Raw genomic sequence first — 21855 nt, 5'->3', positions numbered from 1 at the left:
TTAAGATTCCACATATAAGTGATACCCTATGATATTTGTCTTTCTCTGTCTGACTTACTTCACTTAGTAAGATAATCTCTGGGTCCATCCATGTTGCTGCAAATGGCATTATTTCATTCTTTTTTATGGCTGAGTAATATTCCATTGTATATATGTACCACATCTTCTTTCTCCATTCATCTGTCGATGGACATTTAGGTTGCTTCATGACTTGGCTATTGTAAATAGTGCTGCTTTGAACATAGGGGTGCGTGTATCTTTTTGAATTAGAGTTTTCTCCAGATATATGCCCAGGAGTGGGATTGCAGGATCATATGGTAGCTCTATTTTTTGTTTTTTAAGGAACCTCCCTACTGTTCTCCATAGTAGCTGTACCAATTCACATTCCCACCAACAGTGTAGGAGGGTTCCCTTTTCTCTACGTCCTCTCCAGCGTTTGTTACTTGTAGACTTTTTAATGATGCCATTCTGATTGGTGTGAGGTCTCTTGTCCTCACTTTCTGTATCCTGAAAACAGGCAGACACAGGATGGAGTCTGGAAGGTTTGTGGAGGAACATTCCATGTTCTTTGCCCATTCTGTTACCTGGTTAAAACCCCATGCAGTATGAAAAATTGCAAGGGAAAATCATTCCCATCCATGACTTTGTAATTGGTGTAATTCCCCTTGGGCAAGTTAACTAAACAGCCTAGGCATAATCCACAAATGCAAGTGTTGAAAGCTAGGAGGAGACGAGACGGAGGGGGTCAAGGACCTTGCCCTGGGCCCCTCAGGGAAGAAGCAGAGCTGGCAAAGGGAGTAGTTGCCCTCCTCCGCCTCTTGCCTGGGGGCACGCATGGCATCTGTGCTTGTTGCCTGGTTTTCTGCTAACTCTTTTGCAAATGTTATGCCTGGGTGTACTGCTTCTGTCTCTTCCCCTTCTCTTCTGTTTATGTTCTCCATGTATTCTCTGTAGCACATGGAAATATTTGGGGGTGAAGTGTGCTTGGAGCTTCTAGGATTTAGGGAAAAGATGACTTTACTAAAATGTAATTAAATATGGAGATTTTTCAGTGATAATGGAAATGGCTGGACTTTACTTGTCAAATCCTTAGGCTACCATCGTGTGCATCGTAAGCACCACCAAGCACACTTTTGTGCAAATTGCTGCAGTGTTTTGAAGAACTTACAAAATAACGTGTTTTAGGGATATCTCTCATGTTAGATTTTCTATAAGTAGGAAATAACCTTTTTTTTTTCTCAGTTTTGAAGCTGGTTTAGAACTCACGTGTGTTTTCATTTTCAAGCTAAATCCAAATACTTGTGATTTCAGTTCTGCTTAAAGATGGCAAGACACAAATTCACTAAGTAGAATTGGGAAATGTGCTTCCGGGGCTTTAACAAAATTACCATGTTACTCTCTCTTCCTGGGATCCTGATCTCACCGAAGACTTATGTTCCTACTTCAATGTCACGTGGGTATAAGATCAGGGATGGAAAAGTGATGAAGGTGAAAATAATTGTAGGAAACAAACAGAGGAATATTTCATGAAAAAGCTAACCACGAGGTCAAAACAGAAAATTCCTCTCTAAATCCCCATAGTACTTTGAAACTGTCAGAACTGGCCATACCCAGGAGCCAGTGGCAGCTTTGTTTACAAATCAGAAACTCAGTCATTCCCTGCTGACTCTGTTTTCCTTGCTTCCCCATGACAATCTGACCAATCTTGTAAAGCAATGTCTTCTTAACAGGGGGATAGTAGGAGAGTCCTAAGAGATGCAGAGCCTGGCCGCTGAACTTTCCTAGTATCTGCAGCTTAACTATCCAACTCACAGCATTTACTGAACAACTACCATGTGCTCTGAGGGCATACAGGGAAGGTTAGGATTTTAGATGTGTATGCACGATACGTCCCTTAAGTGAGAAATATCTAGAACCATCTGCCCCGTAGCCCTTCACTTGATTGGCTTTCCTGGCAGCAGCCCTGAGTGAGGGTTAAATGGAGTGTATGGGGGCTTCCCTGGTGGCGCAGTGGTTGAGAGTTCGCCTGCCGAGGCAGGGGACACGGGTTCGTGCCCCGGTCTGGGAAGATCTCACATGCCGCGGAGTGGCTGGGCCCGTGAGCCATGGCCGCTGAGCCTGCGCGTCCGGAACCTGTGCTCCGCAACGGGAGAGGCCACAACAGTGAGAGGTCCGCGTACCGCAAAAAAAAATAAATAAAAAAAATAAGGAGTGTATGGGACATGCTCAATACTTTAAAGAAGCTGATATTAAAGGAGGAACAAGATATAGGAGGAATTAGAAAGAATTCTGAGAAATGGGAGAGCCTGTTTTTTTTCTTTTTAAAGATAGGAGAGATTTGAGCATATTTCCATGGTAAGGAGAAGTTTGCCTGGGGTAGTCCCAGCTTCCCTGTGCAAGTATCAACAATGTCCCCTTTTCTTTAACTTTTCCGATTTGGGACAACATGTTATATGGTCACCCTGGGCAGAAGAACCTCGGGAGAGGGAGAGATGGAAGATGGAAGACAAGAGAAGGGTTGTTTGTTGGAACAGCGTTCTGGGGACAGAAGGAGTGGCTCCTGGGTGGGTAGAGGGCTGATTCTTAGGAGAGGCTTAGGGCTTCCCCCAAAGCTGATGAGGGAAGAGTATGGATGCTACAGGTTAAGGGCTGGATACAAATCTGTGAGATTTCTTACCTGACTCCTTTTGTCTGTGAAGTAAGAGGCCATGAGGTCACAGTTTAGGGTTCAAATTCCATGTTCAACTTGCTTTATTCTGCTAGCCATGAGGCCGACCTTTTCATAAATGTGGTTCCATTGGTCTCTATAACAAGAGGCCGACAGTGTTGCTGGATCCGAGCTGAGCATGAACAAATAGCTGAGAACACTTGCTCTAAGAGAAGTTGGTTTAGTCGAGTTACTATCACATGTGAAAATCCTAGCATAGCAGAAAAAGTAGACTGAGACAAACCTGTAGCACTAACACTTGAAGCCTCTATCACTGCATCCCATTTCATTATAATTATAATCGTAGATTAGTATTGAGAGCTTATTGTGTGCTAGAAAGAGTTCTCTTTTAAATTTATGTATTGTGTATGCGCTTTTTTACTTTCATAATTTTTTTTAGATGAGAAAATCAAGTAACTCACTCACGTTTACACATCTGATAAATGGCAGAGCCAGGATTTAAACCCAGGGCCCACACTCACAACCAATATGTTATTTCCCCCTCTCTCTTTCACTATAATCTGTTGATTTAAGTTCATTTTAGGTTTTCTCTTTTATCTGTGGTATTAAGTCAAAGGTTGTGTGATAAATTAATGACATTTGAATCACCCCAAAAGGTGAGATGGTGATGTGGCATGAAGGTTCCCGATCGGCATGGAGGATGAGACTGATGGTTATTCAGTGTAGGAAACACGGTCGTGAAATTCAACCACAAGGGCAGTTGCCCAACAAGGCCCGACTCAAGGACTGAATCAGTCATGACAGAGGCCATTCTTTGGCCCAGCCATTCCGACTGGCAACCTCCCTGTCAGTGTGACACACTGGAAGCCTTCAAGGGCGTACACAAGGCTTTGGAGAAATCTTTCTTTGATGCTTCATTCTGCTCTCTTAGATAGTAAGATAATGTGCATTGCATTAATGATGGACAGGGTCACTCTCTGCCTTGGTGAAAAGAAAAAACCACAATTTGAACAGCGTGGAATAATTATGGATCGATCAATCAAAAAACTCGTGTCAAAAACAATGACTATCTGAAACTAATACAGCACTGTAAAGCAACTTCCATAAAAAAATAAAAATGAACAAACAAAACCCCAATGACTATGGTGGAGGTTATTGGGGTACAAAAGAAACAGAATTTCCAGTTCATGCCACATGCCACAAGATTAGTGTTAAGGACAGTTGTTTTGCCTACACTGATGGGAGTGTAATGCTAATGCAGGATTTTTAATTGTTTTTTAATTGAATAGAGTTTTATTACTTTTGGCATTACAATTTTTTTTCCTTCATTGAATAATCCTGTGATGGTGGGCTGATTTCTGTGACAGTGGAAACCAAGAATAATGATTGTATTTTAGGATACCAATTTGATGATACATTTTATATTCATTTGGTATATTTGTCATGACTTAACACAGAGTTATATAATAATTCAACAATTACATAATGCCACTAGGAACTATTCTGCCTTTTTGTTTCTTGGAACATCTTAGAGGAAACTCATTCTCATGTACATTTGAAAAGTACAGAGAAAATGTGCGTGCTTCTCAAAAAGTTTCTATTTCCTCACTTGTTAAAAGAGTTGAAGATGATGCCATCACTAAGGTTCCTTCCAACTTTAGCTTTAGATATTCAATAGTGTGGGCAAACATGGGGTCAGGTCAGGAAGAAAGGCATTGTGGGACATCAGCGAGAGGTCAAACACAGGTATTACTTTTCTAGTGGCTTATGACTAGACTAGACTGCCCAACTCCCGTGGCTGTAATGTTTGCAAAAGCTTGCTAGAACTATGTGACCATTAAAAAACATAACTCTCGTTTTTTCAAAAGCGAATTCCAGCCTTCACACAAAAATTGTCTTTCCGTTGGCATATTCTCTTAGTCGTGGGAAAGCAATTGAGCTGAGCCCGAATATCATTTCTGCGTTAATGAGGCACACCTCTAGGTCTGAATAGAACATCAAAAGGTAATCCCCGACTTTACAAAATCATGGAACTGGGAAGAGAACATAAATGTTCATCTCTTCCGTGCACTTACTGGCAAGGGTGTTGGGTGTTATTCATTCACTATGTTAAGCGTTCAGGCTACAAAGATGAATAAAACCCAGTTCAGGCCCTTAAGGAGGTTACAGATAGTTGAAGACCCACGATCTAAACAGGTAGAAAGGTGGCTGCAGCCCAAGGGAGAAATAACAAAGCTGCCAACCTGTAGCAAAACTGGGTGTTACCTCCTTCACTCATGATGTGGTGGCCCAGGAGCTGTCTTATGTCAATAAATTATTTGTAAATAAGAAAATAATTTCTTTATGTTATCTGATTGATATCTATACTAAAATGACGCTTAAAACTCCACGGTCATGTCACCCATGCCCAGCTGGAGGGAAGATGCATCCTCCCCACGTGAGGGATCACCCCAGCTATGCACCAGGTAAGCTTCTTGGGCTTTATCCACACTGGCCCCAGACTGTACTGTGCTTGCTGTCCTGTTTCTGCTTGCTCTCTGTGTGTAAGAAATGAACATTCAAAAATGTTTATTTCTTACACACAGAAAAAGGCTCAACCAGATAGAAATCATCTCAATGCAAAATGAAAATCCACAAGGAACAGGATTTTTTTTAACCTAATGAATAGCATACATAGTCAGGGATAGATCCAAAACTTCTAAATATGAGGGGTCTCCTATCTGGTTGGGGTTGTGTGTGTGTGTGTGTGTGTGGATGTGGGTGTGGGTGTGTTGTTGAAGCTGCGCTTACATAGAATATACCTGTTTTTACTTGGATTGTGTCTTTAATTGGAGGAGAGAAGGGCTGATGGGGTAGCGGGGTGGAGCTCTGACTGCCCAGTCACCACTGTGCACTGCTGTTGTACGCAAGGTATACGTGCATATTATAAACAGGTAGTACAGCTATAGATACACATAAGGGCTGGGGTGGTGATGATGGTAAAGTTGGTATTCATATTCACAGACAGCATTCTGAGCAGGCAAACCCTTTGGAGAATAACTTGAATGCACAGTTCAAGAGCCATGGGGAGGCGTATAGACTTGACTCCATGATAACAGTTTCTGGACTCTCCCCTAGACAAGTAATTCGAAATGCAGAAAGACTTATTTGCACAAAGAGCATACAATTGCAAGCAACCTTTACATCCCCCAAACAGAAAATGATTGTATAAATTATAGTACATGGACACAGTGGAATAGTATGCAACCGTTACAAATGAGTAGGAAGATTAGGTAGCCATTTGTAACATTAAAAATTTTAATGTTTAAAAAATGAATTTTCAGGGCTTTCCTGGTGGCGCAGTGGTTGAGAGTCCGCCTGCCGATGTAGGGGACATGGCCTCGTGCCCCGCTCCGGGAAGATCCCACGCGCCGCGGAGCGGCTGGGCCCGTGAGCCATGGCCGCTGAGCCTGCGCGTCGGGAGCCTGTGCTCCGCAACGGGAGAGGCCACAGCAGTGAGAGGCCTGCGGAGCGCAAAAAAAAAAAAAAAATTTTTCATTTAATATTGAAAAGAAAATGTTATGCATACCACAAATATGTGAAATTATGTACATAAAACAACCTGGAAGGAAATATACAAAAAACAAAAATAGTTTTTCTAATTTCCAAAGTTTCTATAATATTGGCATTGCTCTTTATTTTAAAAATAAAAGAGAAAAGTACATCCTGGGTTGACTATGTATTATGTAGTAGAATGACTCCTTGTTTTTGTGGAACTTTGTTAGCAGAAGAGAGTAACAAGCTCTGTGTTAGGAGGCAGTCCTGGTCTCCTATAAAACTGGTCTTTCTGATCTGAAAAAAAAAAAGAAAAAAGAGTTGGGCTTTGATCATCTTCAGGACCGCCTAAGAGTTTTTAGATTACGTGGGTCCATGACAACTAACCCAAAACATACAGATAAAAGGTACTGTTGGAGTTCAGAGGCCCTTTTTCATCCTCCTATAAAAACAAATCTCATCATGGCATTCCCCCATCTACAACCTTTCAATGGCTTCCATTTGCTATCAGAGTAAATCCAAACTGCTTAGCCTCAGTTGCAAGGTGCTTGGTGACTGGCCTCCACGTTCTCTCTCCTGCCCTTTTCTTGCCTCACCCCTCCCCCATTCCCAAGCAGCAATCTGGGCTTCAGCCACCTCCCCTCCTTGACTCCTTGGCTTCCAGTCTGCGTCTCAACCCGTGTGTGTGTGTGTGTGTGTGTGTGTGTATGTGCTCTTCCTGAACACCCCGGCTGTTCACCTGGCCTTCACCTGGTTCAACTCCAGATACCTCCAGGCTGAATTTGCCTCATTTCCTCTGTGCTTTCAAACTGCCCAGTGCTTGTTCCCACGGACTCTAAGCAGAGGGAAATGTCTTGAGGTAAAGAGACTTGCGTTGTATCAGAGGAGAGGTCAAGGTCTGGGTGAGTAAATGAACACAGTGGGGCGGGGGAGGGGAGAGCAGTGGGCTTATGATTATTCCTTACATCTCTGTGACTGTGGCCACCTTTACAAATCACAGTACCTACAGGTTATCACTCTTTTTACTAAGACAAGACTGAGGCAAAGGAAGGAAGCTGAACTTGAAGGAATTTGACATACACAGTGTTTCTCAGTTGTGGCTGCACCATCAAAACACCTAGGGGAGGTTTGAAAAATACCGGTGTCAGGTCCGGTCCAGGAGAGTGTGATTTAATTGTTCTGGGAAAGGGCTGGGGCATCTGTCTTTTTAAGTGGTTCCTAGTGACTTTTATGGGAACTGGGTTGAGAATGTCTGGTTAGGGGAGTGTAGGGTTAAAAGGCTGGACATATTTGCAACATGTGTGTAGGGGTGCCCCCTCAGGAGTGAACATAGGTCAGCCAACGTGTCTGGCCTGTTCCCTTGCCTTACACAATATAATTCTTTTCTTCATATCCCAAACGCTTCAGAGCACGATTCTCAAATCTACAGACACACACAGTCCGTTTATTCTGCTGCAGCAAGAGTAAAGACTAAAGGGGGAAAGTCCATTACTAAACCAGTAACTAGCAAATCACATCTAGTTTCAGAGAAAAGACCTCGACCTTTTTTGTGGTAGGAAATGAACATTTCTTGAGAACACTTCTATGATGGGAGTCTTCACATTGGTTTTAGGGGACTTCATATAGATTTTCTCATGAGAAAGAAATGTAGTATAATTTTGCAAAGCAAAACCTTGATGTGTCTCTTACACTGGGACCAAAGAGGACCAGGCCAGTCTTGGGTAAAACCGGACATAGCGGGCAAAGGAGGTTCTCAAAGTTCTTACTTCCACTTTGCCCACCGAGTATGGTATTTCCACAACCCTTGTCTCCACCCCCCAGGCATTGTTGCAAACCTTTCTCTGCCTCTTGTTGCATTTTCCTACCCCCAGATCTTTAATAAATGACAATGGATGGCATAATGAGATAATCAAGCAAAGTAATATCTGATTAAAGGTTACTGGTCTTATAGAAAATAATGCTTCTCTCTAGTTTAAATTCCAGAGTTTTTTGTGAAGACCCTTAAGGAATGATTCTAAGATGGAAATCATTTCAGACCCCTTACATGGCAGATAGGGGAGATTATATTTTTAACAGCTTCACTGACATATAATTTGCATATCATAAAAATCATCCACCTCAAAATAGCCAAAAGGTAGAAGCAATCCAAGTGTCCATCGATGGATGAATGGATAGGCAAAATGTAATATGTACATACATACAGTGGAGTATTTATTTCCTCTTAAAGAGGGAGGAAATTCTGACACATGCTACAACATGGATGAGCCTTGAAGACATTAAGTGAAATAAACCAATTATGAAAGGACAAGTACTGTATGATGCTAATTATATTAGGTACCTAGAGTTGTCAAATTAATAGAGACAGAAAGTATTATGGTGGTTGCCGGGGGCTGGGGGGGAGGGGGAGGGGGAATGGGAAGTTGTGTATTAGGTTTGGAGTTTCAGTTTCACAAGATGAAAGAGTTCTGCAAGATGGATGGTGGCGACGGTAGTACAACGGAGTAAATGTACTTAATGCCACTGAATTGTGCACCCCAAAAAGGTAAAGATGGTACATTTTAAATTATGTGTATTTATAATTTAAAAAAAAATAAATTCTCCCATTTCACATGTACAATTCAATAGTTTTTAGCATATTTACAGAGTTATGCAGCCATCACCGTAATGTAATTCTAGAACATTTCCATCATACTCTACCCTCCACCCCACAAAAAACCCCTCATACCCATGAGCAGCCACTTGGGGGAGATATTTTTAACAGGTCGTGGGTGTCATGTGTTATTCTTCCAGGACTTGACTTCACAGACTCTTAGAAGGGGCCTTAGAGATTTTAGTCCCACCTCCTGAGATGAACAAATTGAGACTCAGAGAAGCAAAGTGTCTTGTCAAAGGTCACACAGCAAATTCATCACCAGGGCCAGGTCTTTTGATTTCCCATAGAGTTACTTTCTGTAATACAAAAATGCCGTGTCACTTGCTTCCTTCAAATTGATGCTGACAGTAGATTGAAGGTATTAAGAAGATGTTATCCTTTCCTGCCGGGGACAGATGGGCTCTTTTTCCAGTCTCTCTTCTCATCCACCTGAGTCGGGAAGTACAGAGGAAAGAGAGGAGAGTGGAAAAGTCTGCAACTGTGTCCAGTCATGCTCCCTTGTGCCTTAACTCTATTAGGAAAGAGCTATAATGAGTCTTATGGAGAATAATGTCGCAGCCTCTCTTAGAAGAGAGACTGGAAATACAGCCAGGTGCAGGGACTTTACTTTTGAAAGATGCTGCCTTTTGTGGAGGTGGCTGGGGTAACCAGTGTCAAACAGCAACACAAGGTATCAGAAATACCAAGGTCTTGGGCTGGCAGTGGTGGTCATTATGTCTCCTGTCGTCGCCTGATTGCTGGGAAACAGCAGAGGAAGTGAGTTGAGGCTTCTATACATCCTGCCACCTTCTGCTTCTTGCAGAGCCTTGGCCAGGGCAGTAGTTGGATGAAAGTTGGGGTTTGGAGTAGGGTGGAGGACTAACTTTGTGAGCAACAGCCTTCAATATTCCTTCTGAACTCACTGAAAGATCTTCAGCTGCCCTTATTTCCTGGAGGGCTGCTGGAGAGGCCTCTGTGGTTGCTAAACATGGAGAATGAGGCCAAGGAAAATCATGTAGCTATGGACTCAGAAATATCTATACCAAGTCCTGAAGGCTAATCAGGGCAAGATTCAGGCCTCTTTTTTCTTCTGTCCTTTGGTCTCTCTGGGAATTCAATCTACCCTCCTCCTCCCTGGTTACCACTCTAACTCACCCCAGGATGATATAGGCCTCCAGGAGGGCTTGGTATTTCTCCAGCAGGGCTAATCAAGAGGCAGGTACTCTAAACGTCCTGTGAGTTTCCATCATGATGAGACACACCTGACTGGAGAGATTGCTGTGGGGAATGACACAGGCTCCTAGACAATGGGGGACACTGCCTGGATTATTCATTTTTGAACTCCTGGTGCCTAGCAGAGTGCCTAGTGTGTTTGTTTGCTGGATGAATAAGTAGTAACGTTTCACATCAAATGATGCATTGTTATTTACAAAGTGATTTATTTTCCCTGCATGAATTTATCCTCACAAGTGCCCCTACTTTACCCCTGGAAGGAAGGCAAGACTGTTTCACAGATGAGGTCACGTAACTGTAGGTTGGAGAGGTGGCTGTCAGACTCTTACCTTGTTGGCATTTTTATACAGGTGTCTCATTGAGACGACCCTTCCTAAAATACCCTAAGAGAGGTATGTATAGGGAGTCAGATAGACATTTGTGGTCTCTGCATTTTGTTCCAAAATCTGGGGTAGATGTATTCTTCATCTAAGTCTCTCACTAATGGTATTATTTTCTGCTGTTTGCTAATCACTGCAGGTGTATAAATTTTCAATTACATCTTGAGTTAAATAGAATTTCAGGGCTAGCCTGGTAAACTGGCAAATCCTCATGTAGTTTGTAGTAGCTATTTCCTGATAGAGATTTAGCATCATACACTATCGTATCTAATACAGTTTTTGGTTCATACACTATTGCATCTAATGCAGTTTTTGGTAATTTCAATTAACTAGTAGCTTTATGGGCCTGGGTCTTCAAGAAACATATGTTCCAACATTCTCCCTGCTTAACTATATCCTTACTCTTGTTGAACTTCTATGACCTTATTGGAAATCAATGCTTCTGATCTTCCAAATGTATTGTTGAGGAGAGACCTAGACGAAATCACTATACAAAATGCTTTGAGATTGCAGGATGTGGAGAGCGTGCTATCCTTAAAAATGAATGGTTCTGCTTGGAGGTAAACCATGTTTCAACTCTGCGTGTATATTGTGCACGAGGGAATTTCCCTGTGCAGAATAATTTTCGCCCAATAATTCCCACGATCACAGCACTTCTGGTAGCAGGTATCTCCTAACTTCCCTGCTGCAGCTTGGCTAAAGCGAGCTTTCCTCTCCTAGCAACTGTTGCTAGGAGGGGCGTGGCTTCGGAGTCGGGCGAGGACGCGTTAGGCGGCCCGCTCCCTCCGCACCGCCCCCCCCGGCGTAGACTACACTTCCCGTGATGCTCGAGGGTGGTCTCCGTAGTGACGCCTTTGGTGTTCGCGGAGCGGGAGGGGGAGAAGGAAGGCGGGGGCGGCGGCTGCGAGGGGGGGGCTGTGCTCTTCCCATGTCCCCGACTCGCGCTCCGGCAACTGCTGCCGCCGCCGCCGCCGCCGCCATGTTGGCTTGAGGAGCGATGACAGGAGGCGGCTGCGGCGTAGGGTACTGAAAAGTGGAGGAGGAGGAGGAGGAGAGACAGCTCTGAGAGGAAGCGGTTCCCGGGCTGAGGAGAGGAAGGACCCGGGCTCTTCCGGGGCCCAGCCGAAGTCGGCGTCGCGGGGAGCTCGCGAGGGAGGGGAGGGGAAGGCGGAGCCGGGGGAGGCGGAGGCGAGAGAGGAGCGCCGAGAAGCCGGAGACTATGTGTCCTGAGCCCCGCGGCTGCCCGGAGGCGCCCGCGGCCTGAGCCCCGACGGGCCGTGGGGTCTCCTGCCGGGCCGAGCGCCCCGCTTTCCACGCTCGCCGCCCCGGCTCTCCGGCCCGGGCTTGCGCTTCGGCTGCCAACGAGTTAAATGCCCTTGAGCGCGGGTTTCCGCGGCCCGGCTGGCAACGCCGGCCGCGCGAGTTGAGCCGTTTCCCCGCGCCGTCCGCCGGGGAACGCGTCCATGTGTAGCCCCATAGTTATCTGTGTACCGCGGCGCCGGGGCATTCTCCTTCTGCTTAATGAAGACTCGACTTGGGAGCAAGTGTGAATCACTGCCGGGCTGGGAAAGGAGGAAGACGATTTAACCCCCTCCCACCCCGCTCCATGTCCGTGTGTCACTCGGCTCGGTCCACCTGGCGCGGCCGGTCCTGGGGCTGCTGCTGCTGACGACGACGACGGGGCTGCTACCCCAGGAGTTCCCTCCTGGTCTGGCCAAACCGCTCCCGGCGATTGTTCCTCCTCTTCGCTCGGAACCTCGGCCCGGCCGGCACTTTGGCTCCGAAAGAACTTATTTTAGGGGGAAGCACATCTCTAACCAGTCAAGATCGTGAAGGTTGATTTCTGTAGCTCGAAGATTTCTTTTTTGTTTGTTGTTGTCTCTTTTTGATTTTTTTTTTTCGGCGTAAACATCTGGGTATAGATATCAAACGGCAAGATGTCCAGTAATGTCCCGGCGGATATGGTAAGTGAAGGATAAGAGTTACGACACCCTTTGATTTAATTGTGGTTTCCAGCCTTATTAAATCAGGATACAGGCGTGGGGTGAAGGTTTGCGGGGGACTGTTGAAAAGCCACTGTGCTGGGAGATCTGGAGAAGTTGGAGGGTCTGGTGTCCCTCTTGAGAAAGTACTGCTTTTAATGCGGATTTTTCTCATTTGTGTTTTCTAAATGATTAAAGACAATGGAGAAGTTGGGAACATGTAGCAAGGTAGCCTGAAGTGGAGAAAATCTCTTCTTCTTTGCTAGAAGCCTCTGAACACTTGTGTCTTTAAAGCTTCTGAAAACGTCAGTGGCAGTGGGCAGAGCTCAGGACGGGTGTCCCTGCTAGATACAGAGGTGGACAGGAAAACGGGGATCGTGCTCGGTGGCACTGATCATTAACGCAGTAGGTACAAGCTTGATATTTCCAAAAACAGGGACGTGTTATCTCTTGGAGAGAAACTTGACCAGAATTTGCTGTGAGCTTTTTGAAACGTATGGGTGAGCAAGTATGGCAACAGAAATATTAAGACGTTTTGGAATTTTCACAAATCTAGGCTGGCTGTATTTTGGTACTTTGAATGAATATTCCAGGACTTTTAGTACCAAATATTTAGTAGTGTTACATCACTGGACTTTTAAAAGCTCATAAAACGTATTATTGATTGAGCCTTCATACTGGAATGTTAAGAACCTGAAACAAAAAGTACTCTGCATAAAGGTTAAGGATCTGAGACTGTTGACTAACAGGAACTGTGTAGGTTTACAGTGCTGGGAGGTGGGTTTGTATGAGTGTGAAATTACACTTTGCTGTCCTCGGGACAAACGTAATGCAATTAACAGGAAGGTGAATAATCTTGTTTATGACAGAAGTGAAGTTAACATAGTTATGCTCACTTACATGAAGTTAACATTTGAGTGTTTGTATATTTCAGCGAAAAAACAAAATTGAACTTTCCTGGTGATTAAATTTTAAAATGACAGATGTTTCAATAAGAGTGAACCTCATTTACAGGCTGTAAAATAAAAATTAAATGGCTCTAACTGGCATAATTTGACCTTGGTTTAAAGACATTTTGCTAGCGTTTGATTTCCCTTTTAGTGCACTATTTAAATGCAAAGGAACCACAGTGTTCTGTCTCTAGGGTGGCCACATAGCAACCTTACACTCTCCTTCCTGATTCTTAAAACTCGAGCATTGTCCTTTTAGTTTTCCCTTCCCTCCTGGTGTGCACACCGGAGAATAGTCTCCGGCCTGCTTAAGGATAGCTGGACTTGATTTCCTCCACCCTACTCGCGAAGTTGCCTGGAGAGGTCTCTGGACGGAGCTGGAAAATGCTCTTTCCTCTGTTGGATAATTGCTCTGTGGGCTCATCACCTCCAGCAAAGATTGGCTCTCTCTCTAAAGCCTCCATCTTCTATCATCATGCGCACTGTGAGATATGATCACCCTTCGTACTATTTATCTGTCACAGAAGTTGTCGTGAAATAGATTTGTGTCATTAAAACAGCGCCACAACTTTATTTAGGCCCAGTGATGAAGAAAAGCTGGAATGCGGGTAGCATCAGTCACAAATTGAGATGATTTGGGGAATACTGTTTCCAAGTCAGAGAGAAGGTGTGGAAGCTAGTGTTCGTATCAGGGGACCGGGAAGTAGTGCAAGGTTTTATTAATAGCTGCAGTTATAAAATACAACTATTTCTGTTTCAGACTGTATTTTAAGGCCATGATGATTCTTTGGTGCTTTGAGATCCCTTGATTAAAGGTGATATGCAAGGGCAAAGCAGTATTATGTAATAAACATATAATGCCCTGGTGATGCTATTTCAGAGTGTATCTAAGGTACAGCTCAGATTAGATGGTTCTGAATATTTTTTATGTGTCATTTTCTAGCTGTCCAACTTGTTGGAGGTCTTGAGGGCTTTTTCCAGCGTTAAAACCTTTTAAACCTTCATTTGCTAGTACTTACGTTGCATTTTTGCTTAAGAAGTGCCTTTATTTGATATGTACCTAGAATCCTCAACTTTTTGAAATATGACATGATAAATACTGGTTGAAAGTTGTCGATTAAATGCTTCATAGTTGTTCAACTTTTTATTATCAGTAATTGACAATCTGCATTTACATCTGTGACTTAAAGTGAGAAGACTTTTACCACTCTTGGAGAGCGTCAGCCGGTCCACTCCCACCTCTTTCCACACTCTGACATTTCCCTTGAAGTACAACTCTAAAGTGATCAGGATACACACTCTTGCAAGTACGAATACATACATTTTTGCTAGATGCAGTAAAAATGTCAAGTTTCTCAGTGGCGACAGTTCGTATGTGCTATTTAGAAACAAATGTTACGCTGTTTCACGTGTTAACGGTGCCTGTCAGTTGTATAGGAAAATCCTGTTTAGGAGACGAGGTGGGGCAGTGAAGTTATAACCCCTGTCATGTTTTCATTGGAGATAGTTCATAAATGAGCTATAATAATTGCTAAATCATTTGATGTTTTTGGTAAAGTCTTCTTACGGCAATTATTTTGACTCTAAAATCGATTTTTTAGCATCACTTTTTTATTTTGTAAATATAACTAACATTTAAAATTTATTTTTAAACATTCAGTAAATTTTTTTGTTTACCATAAGTAGTCTCTTTTTCTTACAATCCAAATTTAGCAAGTCAGTCTTTTGAAGATGGGTGGGAGTGGTACCCCCAGTGAATGGATTTGCTATATTCTTTACAAAAAATAATTTGCAGTTGATACTTTTCCAATGAACATTCTGTAAAGATGTCCTATAAATTATATAAATGTGTTTACTTAAAATGTTGGCTTTTCCTTTGCTAAGAGTGATTGAGTTTGAATTAGGAGATTTACTAACATTCCAGTGTAATAACTTATTTGTGAGAAAAATCTGAAAATATCTGAACAGAATATCATTATAATACATTGTGTTTAAATGATTCATTTTTTTCGCCTCAGCGCAAATCATAGTTTATGATGGGCAATATTCACTGTTTATAATTGTAGCATGAATTATGTTAATGACTTAGGTTTTTCTGAAAGAAAATGTTTACTCTTTCTGTTAGTAATAAAGCCTAAGGCTGGGTGGATAAGCTGGTAATTTTCTGGATTTGGAAAGTTATCAAGAAATAAATTATTGTATTTATAAAACTATTATATAAGACATTTGAACTACTATTTAGAGCTTTGGACTGAAAGTATACTTTATGATATCTGTAAAATTGAAAACCCTACCTAAGAGAGACATTGACAATTAGTGTGAGAATAATGGCAAAGCAATTTTGGTTATTCAAAATGTTTTAGATGATAAAATACAGGAAAACCGTGTATCTTTTAAAACTATTAATGCAAAATTGTAGCAGATGTAACCATTTTTAGTCTGGGGTTAAGTGAGCTAATGATAATTTGAGTTTTTTCAGTGCTTAATGAATACTTTTATTGTAATGTCATATCTGTAACATTTGTGGAAGAAATGTTGGAGCCCTCTAGTGGACAGGAAATTATTAAAATGAATTTCTTTTCAAACTGAAGTTTTATCACTTTTCCAAGTTAAAATGACAGATATAGAGTATGCCAGGGGAAAATGTCATGCTCGATAAAGGTCTAGAGAATAGAAAAATTTTAACTTTGAAGAAAGGGTGTGTTAAGATCTAATGCCCAAGCAAGGCAAAAACAACAAATAACGTACAAGGGAATCCCCATAAGGTTAACAGCTGATCTTTCAGCAGAAACTGTGCGAGCCAGAAGGGAGTGGCGGGACCTATTTAAAGTGATGAAAGAGAAAAACCTACAACCAAGATTACCCAGCAAGGATCTCATTCAGATTCGATGGAGAAATTAAAACCTTTACAGACTAGCAAAAACTAGGAGAATTCAGCACCACCAAACCAGCTTTACAACAAATGCTAAAGGAACTTCTCTAGGCAGGAAACACAAGAGAAGGGAAAGACCTACAATAACGAACCCAAAAACAGTTAAGAAAATGGTAATAGGAACATACCTATTGATAACTACCTTAAATTTAAATGGATTAAATTTAAATTTTAATCCAAAAGACATAGACTGGCCGAATGGATACAGAAGCAAGACCCGTATATATGCTGTCCATAAGAGACCCACTTCAGACCTAGGGACACCTACAGACTGAAAGTGAGGGGATGGAAAAAGATATTCCATGCAAATGAAAATCAAAAGAAAGCTGGACTAGCAGTTCTCATATCAGACAAAATAGACTTCAGAATAAAACCTATTACAAGAGACAAAGAAGGACACTACATAATGATCAAGGGATCAATCCAAGAAGAAGATATGACAATTCTAAATATTTATGCCCCCAACATAGGAGCACCTCAATACATAAGGCAAATGCTAACAGCCATAAAAGGGGAAATCGACAGTAACACAGTCATAGTAGGGGACTTCAACACCCCACTTTCACCAATGGACAGATCATCCAAGATGAAAATAAATAAGGAAACACAAGCTTTAAGTGATACATTAAACAAGATGGACTTAATTGATATTTATAGGACATTCCATCCAAAGACAACAGAATACACTTTCTTCTCAAGTGCTTATGGAACATTCTCCAGGATCATATCTTGGGCCACAAATCAAGCCTTGGTAAATTTAAGAAAACTGAAATCGTATCAAGTATCTTTTCCGACCACAATGCTATGAGACTAGATATCACTTACAGGAAAAGATCTGTAAAAAATACAAACACATGGAGGCTAAACAATACACTACTAAATAATCAAGAGATCACTGAAGAACTCAAAGAGGAAATCAAAAAATACCTAGAAACAAATGACAATGAAAACGTGACAACCGAAAAACCTATAGGATGCAGCAAAAGCAGTTCTAAGAGGGAAGTTTATAGCAATACAGTCCTACCTCAAGAAACAAGAAACATCTCAAATAAACAACCTAACCTTACACCTAAAGCAATTCGAGAAAGAAGAACAAAAACCCCCCAAAGTTAGCAGAAGGAAAGAAATCATAAAGATCAGATCAGAAATAAATGAAAAAGAAATGAAGGAAACGGTAGCAAAGATCAATAAAACTAAAAGCTGGTTCTTTGAGAAGATAAACAAAATTGATAAACCATTAGCCAGACTCATCAAGAAGAAAAGGGAGAAGACTCAACAGAATTAGAAATGAAAAAGGAGAAGTAACAGCTGACACTGCAAACTACAAAGGATCATGGGCGATTACTACAAGCAACTGTATGCCAATAGAATAGACAACCTGGAAGAAATGGACAAATTCTTAGAAAAGTACAACCTTCTGAGACTGAACCAGGAAGAAATAGAAAATATAAACAGACCAGTCACCAGCACTGAAATTGAGACTGTGATTAAAAATCTCCCAGCAAACAAAAGCCTGGGACCAGATGGCTTCACAGGCGAATTCTATCAAACATTTAGAGAAGAGCTGACACCTATCCTTCTCAAACTCTTCCAAACTATAGCAGAGGGAGGCACACTCTCAAACTCATTCTACGAGGCCACCATCAGCGATACCAAAACCAGACAAAGATGTCACAAAGAAAGAAAACTACAGGCCAATATCCCTAATGAACATAGATGCAAAAAAATCCTCAACAAAATACTAGCAAACAGAATCCAACAGCACATTAAAAGGATCATACACCATGATCAAGTGGGGTTTATCCCTGGAATGCAAGAATTCTTCAGTATACGAAAATCAATGTGATAAACCATATTAACAAATTGAAGGAGAAAAACCATATGATCATCTCAATAGATGCAGAAAAAGCTCTTGACAAAATTCAACACCCATGTATGATAAAAACTCTCCAGAAAGTAGGCATAGAGGGAACTTACCTCAACATAATAAAGGCCACATATGACAAACCCACAGCCAACATCGTTCTCAGTGGTGAAAAACTGAAACCATTTCCTCTAAGATCGGGAATAAGACAAGGTTGTCCACTCTCACCACTGTTATTCAACACAGTTTTGGAAGTTTTAGCCACAGCAATCAGAGAAGAAAAAGAAATAAAAGGAATACAAATCGGAAAAGAAGAAGTAAAGCTGTCACTGTTTACAGATGACATGATACTATACATAGAGAATCCTAAAGATGCTACCAGAAAACTCCTAGAGCTAATCAATGAATTTGGTAAAGTAGCAGGATACAAAATTAATGCACAGAAATCTCTTGCATTCCTATACACTAATGATTAAAAATCTGAAAGAGAAATTAAGGAAACACTCCCATTTACCATTGCAACAAAAAGAATAAAATACCTAGGAATAAACCTACCTAAGGAGACAAAAGACCTGTATGCAGAAAACTGTAAGACACTGATGAAAGAAATTAAAGATGATACAAATAGATGGAGAGATATACCATGTTCTTGGATTGGAAGAATGAACACTGTGAAAATGACTATACTGCCCAAAGCAATCTACAGATTCAGTGCAATCCCTATCAAACTACCAATGGCATTTTTCAGAGAACTAGAAGAAAAATTGCACAATTTGTATGGAAACACAAAAGACTCTGAATAGTCAAAGCAATCTTGAGAACGGAGCTGGAGGAATCAGGCTTCCAGACTTCAGACTATACCTCAAAGCTACAGTAATCAAGACACTTTGGTACTGGCACAAAAACAGAAATCTAGATCAATGGAACAGGATAGAAAGCCCAGAGATAAACCCACGCACATATGGTCACCTTATTTTTGATAAAGGAGGCAAGAATATACAATGGAGAAAAGACAGCCTCTTTGATAAGTGGTGCTGCGAAAACTGCACAGCTACATGTAAAAGAATGAAATTAGAACACTCCCTAACACCATACGCAAAAATAAACTCCAGATGGATTAAGGACCTAAGCGTAAGGCCAGACACTATAAAACTCTTAGAGGAAAACATAGGCTGAACACTCTATGACATAAATCACAGCAAGATCCTTTTTGACCCACCTCCTAGATAAATGGAAATTAAAAACAAAAATAAACAAATGGGACCTAATGAAACTTAAAAGCTTTTGCACAGCAAAGGAAACCATAAACAAGACGAAAATACAACCCTCAGAATGGGAGAAAATATTTGCAAATGAAGCAACTGACAAAGGATGAATCTCCAAAATTTACGAGCAGCTCATGCAGCTCAATATCAAAAAAACAAAAAAACCCAATCCTAAAATGGGCAGAAGACCTAAATAGACATTTCTCCAAAGAAGATATACAGATTGCCAACAAACACATGAACGGATGCTCAACATCACTAATCACTGAGAAATGCAAATCAAAACTACAATGAGGTATCACCTCACACCAGTCAGAATGGGCATCATCAAAAAAATCTATGAAGAATAAATGCTGGAGAGGGTGTGGAGAAAAGGGAACCCTCTTTCACTGTTGGTGAGAATGTAAATTGATACAGCCACTATGGAGAACAGTGTGGAGGTTCCTTAAAAAGCTAAAAATAGAACTACCATATGACCCAGCCATCCCACTACTGGGCATATACCCTGAGGAAACCATAATTCAAAGAGTCATGTACCACAATGTTCATTGCAGCTCTGTTTACAATAGCCAGGACGTGGAAGCAACCTACGTGTCCATCGACACATGAATGGGTAAAGAAGATGTGGCACATATACACAATGGAATATTACTCAGCCATAAAAAGAAACGAAATTGAGTTATTTGTAGTCAGGTGGATGGACCTAGAAACTCATACAGAGTGAAGTTAAGTCAGAAAGAGAAAAACAAATACCGTATACTAACACATATATATGGAATCTTAAAAATAATAATAAAGCTTCTGAAGAACCTAGGAGCAGGACAGGAATAAAGGCGCAGATGTAAAGAATGGACTTGAGGACACAGGGAGGGGGAAGGGTAAGCTGGGATGAACTGAGAAAATGGCATGGACATATATACACTACCAAATGTAAAATAGGTAACTAGTTGGAAGCAGCCACATAGCACAGGGAGATCAGCTCCGTGCTTTGTGACCACCTAGAGGGGTGGGATAGGGAAGGTGGGAGGGAGACACAAGAGGGAGGAGATACGGGGATGTGTGTATGTGTATAGCTGATTCACTTTGTTGTAAAGCAGAAACTGACACACCATTGTGAAGCAATTATACTCCAATAAAGATGTTAAACCCCCCCCCCCCCCAAAAAGATGTAGTGCACAGATTTTCTCTTTACTTACAGCTCTTCTTAATTTTTCGTTTTCTTGGTGGAACTTCTTATTCCCAGTATAAGTTGGGAGGTTCTATGACGCTAAAGGGTAGATAGTACCATTTATGTATATATACTTGTACACACACACATACACACGTACACACACACATACACACACACACACACACGTAGGTGACTTGATGAACGGCTTATTAATTAACATATCTCTTATGGAGTGTTTCTTTAAATTGTTTTACTTGAATGTGTCTTAAATTTGGTGTTCTGAATTAGGCATTTTTATTGAGAAAACAAATGACACATTATTTCCCTCTGCTTTGAATGCCTTTTCCTTTCTAGCTCTGAATCCTACTCCAGCTCATGTCCCTCTCCTGTGAAAATGGTTTTTAGTTCATTCTACGCCACAGTGATCGTTCCTTCCTGTGAACCATTTTCTGTCAGTGTATTTCAGATTCTTACGTGATGTCAAATTTACATGAATATGTGTCTTACCTTTATTAGATCTCCTGTTAATTTCTAAAACAGAATAGACATTTAAAAACTGTTGAGGGGCTTCCCTGGTGGCGCAGTGGATGGGAGTGCGCCTGCCATCCCAGGCGGGGGACAACTACGGGTTCGTGCCTCGGTCCGGGAAGATCCCATGTGCCGCGGAGCTGCTGGGCCCGTGAGCCATGGCCGCTGGGCCTGCACGTCAGGAGCCTGTGCTCCGCAGTGGGAGGGGCCGCGGCAGTGGGAGGCCTGCGTACCGCAAAAAAAAAACAAAAAACAAAAAAAATGTTGAGAGTTTTCTTGACTCCTAAAACATTACTCTCTCTGTTACTTATGGGAAAGGTAAATATTGTCCCATACTACTACTATGTATAATAATGGTGTTAAATATGAAGTCTGTGATGTCTGCTTCTATTACTACTTGGAATATGAAAAATATATTTTTAGTGTAAGGCTTGAAGTTATTTTAAATGATCGATAAAGTACTGATGGCTCTACTGGTTTTCATAACATGGAACAGTAAATATGATTTAGGAGACTGAAGTATATACTTCTTAAATATGCTCTAAGAATTCCTCTCATTCTGAGGGGGGGAAGAACTGAAAGTGACTAGAATTCATGGTAACTAAAAACCCTGGGTAATAAATTTTTCTGAATCAGTAAATTTTTTGAATACCTAAAGGTTGTTTTGGGGAATATCCCAATTTATTTTGGATTACTGTCCTATTTGCTTACGTGTA

The 21855-nt window shown here is 41.6% G+C and overlaps 1 protein-coding gene across 1 annotated transcript in view; it reads left to right on the top strand.

Moving 5' to 3' along the window:
- Positions 1 to 11325: 11325 nt before the first annotated feature.
- Positions 11326 to 21855, top strand: part of UBL3 (ubiquitin like 3) — a 70940-nt gene continuing 60410 nt past the window's right edge. Inside the window, exon 1 of the mRNA XM_032610990.1 lies at positions 11326 to 12411. Within this exon, the coding sequence (XP_032466881.1) occupies positions 12385 to 12411 (27 nt within the window). The 5' untranslated portion in view covers positions 11326 to 12384. The remainder of the gene's footprint in view (positions 12412 to 21855) is intronic.

This window comes from Phocoena sinus, chromosome 18 (genome assembly GCF_008692025.1).
Source record: "Phocoena sinus isolate mPhoSin1 chromosome 18, mPhoSin1.pri, whole genome shotgun sequence".
Classification (NCBI taxonomy): Eukaryota; Metazoa; Chordata; class Mammalia; order Artiodactyla; family Phocoenidae; genus Phocoena; species Phocoena sinus.
The sequence above is the reverse complement of the archived record's forward strand: the minus strand, read 5'-3'. Positions and strand labels throughout refer to the sequence as shown.